The sequence below is a fragment of the Ranitomeya variabilis genome, chromosome 1, assembly GCF_051348905.1.
Source record: "Ranitomeya variabilis isolate aRanVar5 chromosome 1, aRanVar5.hap1, whole genome shotgun sequence".
Classification (NCBI taxonomy): domain Eukaryota; kingdom Metazoa; phylum Chordata; class Amphibia; order Anura; family Dendrobatidae; genus Ranitomeya; species Ranitomeya variabilis.
Window position 1 is genome coordinate 365616131 of NC_135232.1, and position 12162 is coordinate 365628292.

At 45.6% G+C, this 12162-nt stretch overlaps 1 protein-coding gene across 2 annotated transcripts in view; it reads left to right on the forward strand.

Annotated features, from left to right (window-relative positions):
• Positions 1–1444: 1444 nt before the first annotated feature.
• Positions 1445–12162, forward strand: part of FRMD3 (FERM domain containing 3) — a 279111-nt gene continuing 268393 nt past the window's right edge. For both annotated transcript variants that reach the window (XM_077248986.1, XM_077248987.1), the window contains exon 1: positions 1445–1693. In XM_077248986.1, coding sequence (XP_077105101.1) covers positions 1553–1693 — 141 coding nt within the window. In that variant the 5' untranslated portion in view covers positions 1445–1552. The remainder of the gene's footprint in view (positions 1694–12162) is intronic.

Genomic DNA, 12162 nt, shown 5'->3' on the forward strand with positions numbered 1-12162 from the left:
CAGCTGCAACCTCCACACTGCCGATACCATAGACATACATTATAGCACAGCTGCAGCCTCCACACTGCCCCTACCACAGACATACATTACAGCGCCAACCTCCACACTGCCGATACCATAGACATACATTATAGCACAGCTGCAGCCTCCACACTGCCGATACCACAGACATACATTACAGCGCCAGCCTCCACACTGCCGATACCACAGACATACATTACAGCGCCAGCCTCCACACTGCCGATACCACAGACATACATTACAGCGCCAGCCTCCACACTGCCCCTACCACAGACATACATTACAGCGCCAGCCTCCACACTGCCCCTACCACAGACATACATTACAGCGCCAGCCTCCACACTGCCCCTACCACAGACATACATTACAGCGCCAGCCTCCACACTGCCCCTACCACAGACATACAGCTCCTGCAGCCTCCACACTGCCGATACCACAGACATACATTACAGCGCCAGCCTCCACACTGCCGATACCAGAGACATACATTACAGCGCCAGCCTCCACACTGCCCCTACCACAGACATACATTACAGCGCCAGCCTCCACACTGCCCCTACCACAAACATACATTGCAGCGCCAGCCTCCACACTGCCCCTACCACAGACATACATTACAGCGCCAGCCTCCACACTGCCCCTACCACATACATACATTACAGCGCCAGCCTCCACACTGCCCCTACCACAGACATACATTACAGCGCCAGCCTCCACACTGCCGATACCACATACATACATTACAGCGCCAGCCTCCACACTGCCGATACCACAGACATACATTACAGCTGCAGCCTCCACACTGCCGGTACCACAGACATACATTACAGCGCCAGCCTCCACACTGCCGGTACCACAGACATACATTACAGCTGCAACCTCCACACTGCCCCTACCACAAACATACATTGCAGCGCCAGCCTCCACACTGCCCCTACCACAGACATACATTACAGCGCCAGCCTCCACACTGCCCCTACCACATACATACATTACAGCGCCAGCCTCCACACTGCCCCTACCACAGACATACATTACAGCGCCAGCCTCCACACTGCCGATACCACATACATACATTACAGCGCCAGCCTCCACACTGCCGGTACCACAGACATACATTACAGCGCCAGCCTCCACACTGCCGGTACCACAGACATACATTACAGCTGCAGCCTCCACACTGCCGATACCACAGACATACATTACAGCTGCAGCCTCCACACTGCCCCTACCACAGACATACAGCTGCAGCCTCCACACTGCCGGTACCACAGACATACAGCTCCTGCAGCGCCAGCCTCCACACTGCCGGTACCACAGACATACAGCTCCCGCAGCCGCAGCCTCCAGCGCACACTGCCCAATCCCGGGAGATCCTGCCTCCTGCAGCTCAGCATCCACAAGCTTCCCTCCCAACCCCACCACGGTCAATGTGGAGGGAGGGGAGAGGAGGAGGAGAGACAAGAGATGCATCTTGTGCGCTCCTGGTAACAGCCTTCGCCCGTTCTTGTGGTCTCTGAAGACGAGGTGCATGTTCGGCTGCCAGTGCACCCACCACACGGGGACTATGAAAATGATCCGCCTGCGGACCCCCAGTATGAGATCACTGAACGTGGAGATGCGGTGCACCGTGCGGCTGCCGGACGACAGCGAGATCTGCTGCAACATCCAGGTATGAGGCGGCTCAGTGGCCGCAGGGCTGAGGCGGGGAAGTTCCACTCTGCGGCTCCTGGGCAAGTTTATGTGCTGCTATGTGCCCGGACCTGCGGGGAAAGTTGTGTGTGGCACCGTGCACGCCGGCACCTCTGGCCCCACAGCTGGCAGCATGGGCGGCTCTGCCACGGCTCCTCTGTAGGAGGCTTCACCCATATTTACATCCACATTCCCCACACGTGAACGTTCCGCCAGGCGCCACCCTGTGTCTCCACGCCACAGACACGTACCATAGTGCCTGCTGACAAAGGAGGGCGCTGCTCCCCTTACTAATGTGAGGGGTCAATCCCATCATAATGATGCTCCAGAAGGGTCCCACATGCCAGGTGCTGAGCCCCTGCCAGTGACTTAGTGGGGGTCCCCTAGGTCTTGTGAGGTCATATGCGCCTGTGCTGGCTTCTGCTGTAATGTGTGCGTCTGATAGTGTGTGTATTCTCCCTGGTGCTATTCTGTATCCCCCCACACGGCATAAAGCAGCCCAGAGGGGGACACATGGTTGGCGGCAGGTCACCGTAGGATTTGCTTTCACGTGACGATACTTGTACGCCTCTACGATAACGCAGCCGTCTTAGACATAGGCAGTCTGATCACACTATCATCAATGTCCCTTATTCTTGTCTTTGACGTGGCTGCTCTGTCATAGGCAGGAGACGTTTATGTGCGGGTCGTTGGAAGGTCCAGTTTATATTAGTAGCATGTGTATACTAAGCCCGCCATACACATTAAATGCCGGCTAGCATCCCCATACACAGGCCGAGCGCTCCTGTGCTCTCTATGAGAGGGCCACCACCACACATGTCTGATGGCAACTTATCACACCAATCAGCAGTCATGCCAGGTCCTTAAGTCCCCGACAATCAGTTGTCTAAGGTCCCAAACACTTTAGACTGTCGGACGAACCTGTCCGACATTGGCGGGCTTGGACATCAGATTGCCAGCAGATCTTCAGGAACTCATTTCTCAGATATTGCTTCCCAGCCCAGCCATACTCATGTGGAGAGGATAATAGGAGTGGTGATTTACCTCAGATAGTAAGCTGTGCCCCCTGACTCCCCCTTATACATGAACTCTTGGCTCGGCTGTTTGCGTGTTCTCACCAGAAAGGGAATAAAATACTGTCAGACAGCTCTCATGACAGCGTTTCTCTTTTGAGAACAAATGATCGGGCATGTTGAAATCCAACAGCCCAGTCCTCTTTTTTGACATCTGAGTTCAGCATACCCAAGGTGAAGTCTTCAGGATCAGCAGATGGTACTTTAATTTGTATGGTAACTGTAGGGTTCCCATGCACATCAGAAGTAATAGGCAAACCTTTTATGAGATGTCCAGCGGGACAAAGTACCGGATATACTGGATTTCAGCTTACCCGATCCTATTGGGGATAAGCTTCTGACAGAGGTGTCTGTCAGTAGCTTAAAGCGCCACTCCAGCATTTATTTTTATTGCACCGCTGGAGTGGTGCTTTAAATGTAAGTCCCCTGCCCTCTGTCTCATACTCACCTGCCGCTTTCATCGATTTCCAGCATCGCTCCCGTCAGTGTCCGGCGAAAAGGGACCTGCCGGTAACTCCAGTGTTTCATGGAGTGGCGCATAGGTGACTTTTCAATACAAGTCTATGACAACCTTGTTCCAGCTCTCATACACTTGTAATAAGAGCTTGTGAAGAAGCTTCTAATTCCAGCTAGTCAGGAACTACTGTCACAAGATGGCGCTGCGGGACCAGAGTGGTGCCGAAAAATGGTGAAGATTTCGGAGGGTAAGTGTATGACCAGGGTGGGGGACTTATATTTGAAGTGCCAATCCAGCTCTGAAAAACAAATAAACGCTGGAGTGGTGCTTTACAGAAGTCCTTCCATGAAGTTTTTTTTAACTAAATCAGTGTATATGTGCATGTAATGTAGTGTAATGTGTGGTAATGTACCCACCTACCACAGTCCTCTCCAGTATCCAGCGCCATTCTGCTCCTCATCTCTGTGACGTCACCGCTTTTCATTTAGAATTTAAAGCGCCACTCCAGAAGTTTTTTTTTTTAATTCACCACTGGAGTGGTGCATAACATCCAAGTCCCTTGCTCCTGTCTGATACTCACCTTCCGGTGTTTCCATCTGTTTTCACCACCGCTCTGGTCTGTCTCCTGCAGTTTGTGACCTGACGGCTATGCCAGTGTTTCATGGAGCGAGCCGGAGGTCACTAATTAATGTAAGTCTATGAGAGCCTCGTTCTGGTTTCGTTCTGGCTCCCATAGTTGTATTGTGAGCTTGTGGTGTAGCTTCTGAGTTACGGTTCCGAAAAACGATAAAGACACCTGAGGTTAAGTATGTGACTGGGGGCAAGGAAGTAACATTTAAAGCACTGCTCCAGCTATCCAAAATAAAACCCTCTGGAGTACTGCTTTAAGTCTATGAAGTGTCAGAACGAGGTTCCATAGGTTTACATTGTAAATGAGACTGTCGGCTCACGCATAGAGCATGGAATGAGCTGAATGCGGTGACGTGACTGAGAACAGAAGACTGCGGAAGGTGAGTACATTAACACACTACACACAAATATACACAGGTTTCTGAAAAAACCCTTCACAGGCCTGCTTCTTTTATCGCCTTTCCACACTGAGAACAGTTTACATGTGTGTTGGGGTAGTCAGTAATATTTTACTGGTAGCTGTTGAAGGTATGAACACCTGGCATCTGCTTAGGACTAGAAAAACCAGGATGGTGGGATGAGTAAGCCTAACTTTCAATGCCAACTCCGATTCTTCCATTTTTCCACACTCAAACTCCAGCTTTGACTCCCGTTCCTTCATACATTATTATTATTATTTATTATTATAGCGTCATTTATTCCATGGCGCTTTACATGTGAGGAGGGCTATACATAATAAAAACAGGTACAATAATCCTGAACAATACAAGTCACAACTGGTACAGGAGGAGAGAGGACCCTGCCCGCGAGGGCTCACAATCTACATGACCCATTTATAATAATTAGGAAGAAAGTAAAGATGTCCACTCCTTTATCATTGAAGACCTCTCCTTCAAGTAGGCAATCAATGTCTGATCGGTCAGGCACTGATCAGCTGTTCTCGGTGTTGGCCAGAAATGCTCGTCCATTTACTGGTAGTGGCCAACGCTTGGTACTGCATATCCGCCTCCTATTCAAATCAATAGGGGGGTGAGTGTGCAGTACTCTGCCACGGCCACTATCAGTAGACAGAGCAGCTCTGCAATTGAGCATTTCTGGCCAACACCGAGAACAGCTGATCTTTGGGGGTGCCGGGTGTTGGACCCTGACCAATCAGACATTGATGGCCTATTCTAAGGAGAGGTCATCAAGGATAAAGTAGTGGACAGCATCTTTAACTGTAGTAAATAGTAACAGCAGGTTGCTCAGCACCGTCATTGTTACGTTGCTATGAAAGTATGTATGCAGCAAATTATACATTAAATTCCAACATTAATAACATGTAATATTTTTGTTTTGAAGCTGGAGTCGATACATGTCTACCAACTCCACTCAAAACGGACTCCGAGTCCATGGCCCAGAGAAAATACATCAGAGTGGAGATCATATTCCCATTAGACCATTATGTGGAGACGATTGTTAAATATTTCATATGTTCTACCTTTTACATTCTTACAACCAGGTCTGCTTCTTACATATATTATTCACTGCTCCAGGCGCGCTCGCTTTCAGCACTGGTTAGTTCCTATTGTGCGCTTAGGTTTTCACCATCAGAAGCTGTGATCAGCTCTCTCTGCACATGCTCCAAGTCTGATGTGGCTCCTGTGATCCCTAATCTTTGGCTAGCTGGCGCTCCCTCTGACAAGTGTTACTGGTCTAGTTTTTGTACGTTTTGGGAGATAGGTAACGAGGGTATAAGACAAGTGCTGCCAAGCCATCCAAGGTTACAGTACTATGGGAATGGCAGAGCATGAGGGATCTTGGCAGCAGCATGCGGCATTTGAAGAAATCATCCTCGGGGCACATTTCTAATTCACATAAAAGTCCATGCTAGAGACATTGCATTTGCATTGATTGATCTCCAAAATGAAACATTCTACAAAGTATCTGAATCTGCACCCATTAAAGATTCCTTCTAGAAAGCTCTACTAGTAAAGCTAGTTTATCTTCTGGCATTATCTCCTATTTTTCAGCTCCAATAGAGTGTAATGTGGATTTTTTTGTGAACTTTTTACTGTGGCAAGTCCTACCTAGCCAATCTATGGGTTTAAATACCAAATCTGCCAGCATAGGTTCCTATAGAACGTGCAGCTATAATAGGGGTGCACAGTTACAGCCATATTATGCTTTTGTGAAACTAGATTTAATTTAGCATATGGTTTAAACAATTGACGTTGTGATCTGATTGGTTGTTTGCAATATTTTATTCCTCCCGAAAAGTTACGAAAAACCAGAAATGAGTATTACTGAATTCTCCATCTCAATAGAATAGACCATGTCAGATGTATGAAGTGAGTTGTAAGCCAGATTCTCCTCTATTTATTGCCCCTGGCAAAAGTGAGTTTCTGCCAATGAAGCAAAATGGAGCAGGCAGGTTGGAATGCAATATAAGTAAGATAAGCATTTCTACAGGTTTCATTAAACATGATGTAAAAAGTCACAATTTTAGGAATTGGCATCCACAAAAAAGAAGTGCCTCACCGTCATATATTCCCAAATTTAAGGTGCATTCACACTGCACAGTTATCATGGGCTGGCATTCTTAAGACAGCTGTTTTCTGACTGATAAACATGCAATCAAACCAGACTGCCCATCACCCCACCATTGAGCAAAACACTTCTGGGTTGGGTTATTTTTTGGTCTACACTAAAGATCATCATTCTCGGCAGCACATGGTCTTGTGCAAACAAGACCTGGCTGCCAAGAACAATGGTATCCTGTGTCCTCTGAATTGTCTATTACTGATCATTCAGTGCACATCTGGAACGGGGTGGCCTGTGTAAACAGGCTATTGCACGACCGCTGACACATATCGCCGTTCTACAGTGGTTTAACGTTGCGCATCAATCATTGTGAATACACCTTTAAGGTCGGTGTATTGTAGCCAATCGGCGGCACTGAAGAACTGCCGACCAGCGACTTGCTTACTGATTGGTTGTTTTATAGCCTGTTTACACAGGCAGACCGCGCTGTAAGCTGTAAAAGTAAATGAGTGTGTATAGTCTGCTATTGTTCTTTTTCAGTTGGGTGGTGTAAATCCCCCTTTATTCCTTACCCTGTGCTATGATGGGAGGACCAGGTTTTGAAGCGTGAAGTTACACTTTATCTATTTGCTATGTAAAATATTTGTATGATTAGTAGCCAGAAATACTGCATGAAAACCAGCTGGTAGACCTATTGAACGATTAGTGTCATACCAATCACTGCTATGATCACAATGGGTCTTTATAGCCCAGGTAGGTCCCATATACACATCTATTTGTGTGGAATCTGGATGTAATACTGTAAATCAGTGATTTTAAAGGGAACCTGTCAGCAGGATTTTGCACAGTAACTTATAGACAGTGTCAGGTCGGTGCCGTTATACTGATTAAAATGATACCTGGGTTGATGAAATCCGTCTTGTGATTATTGTTTAATCTGTATTTTCATTCTTGAGTTAAAGTGAACCTGTCACCAAGTTAGGCCAATATGAGATGCAGCCACACCCTTTCAGGGCTTATATAGAGCATTCTATAATGCTGTATATCATCCCCCAACCCGACCTGTAAGAGAACAAAAATAACCTATATTTGTGTCCCTGCATCATCCACAGTGTCCCCCCGACATCGCGCTCCGGCACAGGCGTACTTATCTGTCCTGTTGAGAGCAGAGCAAAGTACAGTGCGCAGGCGCTGCTGCCAAGAAAGGTCAGAGAGGCCCAGCGCCTGCGCACTGCAGTACTTTGCTCTGCCCTCAAGAGGGCAGATCAGTACGCCTGCGCAGGAGCGCTGTGCTGACAACATCTTATATCGCCCAAACCTGGAGACAGGTTCCCTTTAATGATATGCTCGTGCTGTGGGGTGGCCTGTGGGGGTCTTCATGTGGTGCTCTGCTAGGTATTCATAATGCAGATTGCTGACCGATCACTGATCCCTCAGTGTCCTGCTCTCTATTTTACATAATGAATATTATATATATATTGTAGAAAAAAAAAATCACCCGCAGCAGTTCCTGATTGTGGGCACACACCTTTAGGTTTCGTTCCCACTATAAGGTTTAGGCTGGGGTCAAACTTGCGTGAGCATCAAGTCCCAGCACTGCCACCAGCACTCGGGACCAGAGCGTTCAGCTCCATAGAAATACACGCAACCGCACACTTCGGTCCCGAGTGCCGGGTATTGATGGTACTCGCATGGGTTTCTCACATTGCACTCGCAAGTGTGACCCCGGCCTTAATTGAGTTTTTGTTGTTGCAGAATTTCTGCTCCTATCATGTAAATGAGGTTACTTGCATTTTTGTAACTTTTTTTTTATTACGTTCTTGATGCTGTGGTTTTTCCCTCCTGTTGGTATGTCATGCTTTAAATAAAGCTGCTTTGCTTTTGAAACTTCCTGGTTTTTGACTTTGATAAACTTTTTTGACATAATTCCATGATGCGTTTCTGCCATGGAAACGCACAAAGAAATGCACGTGCGTTCTTTACCTGTGGAATTTCCGCACCTAATGCAAGTCTATGGGTAAATTCTGCACATAAAGCGGAGTGTATCCGCAAGAGAAATTGACATGTTGCGGGTTTGAAACGCGCACCGCATGTCAGATTAAGCTGAGTAAAAAAGAAGCACAGTGGGCATGAGATCTCTCTAAATCCCATCCACTTTGCTGGAACTGTAAGTCGCTGCGTTTTTTTGTTAAAATACGCAGTTTCAGAAGCACATCAGGTACTCATCATGGTAACGTCACATGCTGCAGATAACTGAGTGGGGTTGTTTCAGATGAATGGGACATCACAGTGTAGAATGTAGAACTTTACTGAACAAAATCTTCAAAAAGGTGACTCACCTCAAGGGAGCCTGCACAGGTAGCAGATTTCTTGTGTTTATGCCTCAAAATCCACAGGCTAGTGTGCATTTTGTTTCTGATTTTTGGTGGATTTCATTCTATGCAGTGTAAACGGTGAATTTATGTACAGAAATTTGGAATGTAGGGAGTAAGATACCCTTAATGAATTAATCAGGCGCAGGTTTTAACCCCCTGAAATGTATGCTAGCCACAGGCTGTTGTAGTTTCTACAACTTCAGTGGTGCAACTTATGATGATTTTTTCGGGCGAGCTTTGCCTCGCACTATCTCCCCCCGCTTGTCGAAAAGTTACCATAGCAGGCCGAGATTGGTGGAAAAATGGCCATAGTTGCAAAATTTTGCGAAACTTTGAGTTACGTATAAACTTGTTACATTTCAAGGAGTTCTGTCAAAAACTGCTTGATGAATCTTGCCCTTTGTGCATTATTTTGAGGCCTCTTTCACACGACAGTAACTTTTTCAATATTTTTTTTTTACATTTTATTAGTATTTATAAGCCCAAACTAGGATATAAATAGACATAAAGTACAACAGGAAGATTTCACCCTCTTTCGCTTGTGAAACCACTCCTTGTTTTGGCTTACGAATGCAAAATACTGATGTAAATACTATTCTGTGAAAGAACCCTAAGGACTTACATGTTGTGTTTTTGCTTTATTTTTTTCCTGCACGCTTGTGTCCCAGAAAAAATGGAGTGTTTTACAGTAGCGGCAAGGTGAAGGAGACTTCTGAAATCTAGCACACTTGCTTATTTTTTACTTGCAGATTTGAACTGTAGCATGTCAATTCCTTTACTGTTTTTGCTATGGTTTTCACCAACTAAAATGAATCTGAATAAAGTCTATAAAAATCCGTCAAAAACATGTATTTTGTGCTGCTTTTTTCCTGGGTTTTTTTTGCAACAGAAAAATCTGCATACAATGGACGTGTGCACATACCGTATTCTAACTGTAATGTTGTGCTGCAATTTTGAAACATTCATGGCAATAAAAGTGAACCAAAAGTGTGAATAAACTTCTAGATTCCTATATGTGCTGGGATAGTTTTTCCCAGTGTTCACCCAGTTTGGAGCCTTTATCACAGATTGGTGCAGAAAGCAATGCTGTTCTTCAAGTCCAAGGAGCAAAAACTGTAAGGCTATGTACGCACGTTGCGTATTTGCTTGCAGACATTTTTGCAAGGTTTCTGCATCTCTTGGCAGGAAAAACGCTGCGGACAAAAAAAACGAGCATTTTTGCCGCGTCTTCGTATACTTTTTTTTATGTGTTTTTGCATGTGTTTTTGTACAGCAATACATGCTTTTTTGAGCTAAATAAAGATATTTAAAAAAACGTTTTGTGATGTAATTTCTTGGTTCAAACACCACCTTTCTCATGCTGATGTAGTATTATCAGGTTAATGGGATTAGGACTTGATGTCAGCAGCTGTCATTGACACCTAGCTCTAGGCTTAGTAAAGAAAAGGTGTCAGCCCAACACCCTCATTACTAAGCCGATAAGTAAGCACAAACACACACACAGTGTCACCAGCCTATGTAGGAGCGTTAACAGAACGAATGTGAGGGCTGTTATTAATATTCTGAAAAGGAGCCAATAACCATAAAGGTTCCCAGGCTATTAATATCAGCTCACAGCTGTTTGCTTAGACTTTACTGGCTAGTTTACAGGTGGACCCCAGAAGAAAATTGACATAGGGTCCCTCTGTAAAATCTGCAGGCTGATATTCATAGCCTAGGAAGGGGCCATGGATATTGGACCCTGTCCCAAACTAAAAACATCAGCTCTCAACCGCCCCAGAAAAGGCGCATCTATAAGATGTACCAAATCTGGTGCTTAGCCTCGCACTTCCCACTTGCCCTGTAGCGGTGGCAAGTGGGGTTCATAGTTGAGGGGTTGATGTCACCTTTGTATTGTCAGGTGACATCAAGCCAACCAGTTAGTAATGGACAGCGTCTATAAGACACCTATCCATTACTAACCCCACAGGATATTATATAAAAACACAGACACTCAGAATAAAGTCCGTTATTTGAAATAGTAATAATCTTTATTTTTATATAGCGCTAACATATTCCACAGCGCTTTACAGTTTGCACACATTATATGACACAGACTCCTTTAATAATCTTAATTAAACCATACTTACCGAACGCCTAATCCACCGAAGCCAACGTCTACTGCAGCAAAAATAAAGTAATAAACCAAAATATTCCTCACCTGTCTGCAGAGAAGATAACTCATAATGTCCCACGATGATCCTGATCACTTTCAGAGCAGTCACATCAGTGATGTGACTGCTCACAAAGACAGCCGGCAATACACGGACAGGAAGTAATCGCTCCCGCAGTGTATCACTGAGCTGGTGTCATTGAGTTCACCAGAGTTAATCAGCTGATCAGCTCAGGTGATCTCCTTTATGGCACCACTGCTGCGTGGAAAAGTTCTCACGCAACGGTGCCGTAAGTGAGTGCATCGGAGCTGATGAACTCCGGTGAACTCTCACGGCAGCTCTTTGATACACTGCGGGAGTGATTACCTCCTGTCAGTGTATCGCCGATGGTCGGGTAGAGCAGTAGATGTGACTGTTCTACACATAAGATCACCGTGGGACACTCGGGATTACATGGACTACGGAGGACAGGCAAGTATATGGTAGTTTATTATTTTACATTATTTCCAGGAGACGAGGGCATCAGGGATTTGGTGTTAGGTGAGTATAATATTTTTTTTTTCTTTTTATTTGAATATGTATGTAATTTTACTTTTTTCTTTTTTTTAACTATGAGCACAGGCGCCGGCAGATGACAGCAGACGTAGTCCGATGAGAGCAGTAGTCTTATCTGCCCACACCTGCTGACCTTCGATAAGCGTTTTACCGCAGGTCACAGCTGCGGGTTATGCTGAGATCTGACAGCATGATCCCGCAGCACTCTTACCGACGGTCTTACTGGCGGTTGTGTTACCGCCAATAAGAACTACAGCGCCGATGTTTTCCAGGCTGTCACACAAATGACAGCATGGGAAACACCATAGGAAGACGGTAAAACGCAAAATAAAAACTCAGCCAATCCGCAAACATTTTTATACCTGTGTTTCTGCTGCAGATTTGACTGACTCATTGAAGTCAGTGGGTGAAAAAATGCTGCAGAACTGCAGAAAAAATTGACATGCTGCAGAAAAAAACGCACTGCAAATACTCAAGGAAAATTACTAATCATGTGCACAACATTTCAGGATTGTCATTGAATTAGCTTACATAAGGATTCCATAGCATTTTTGGCCCATTTCCTTCCAGAAAAAAACGTAGCAAAAACGCATAAAAATTGCACTGGGTGCACACAGCCTAACAGACCCTTTTCTAAGGCCCATTTCACATCAGTATGTATTTTTTGCATCAGTGTTTGTATG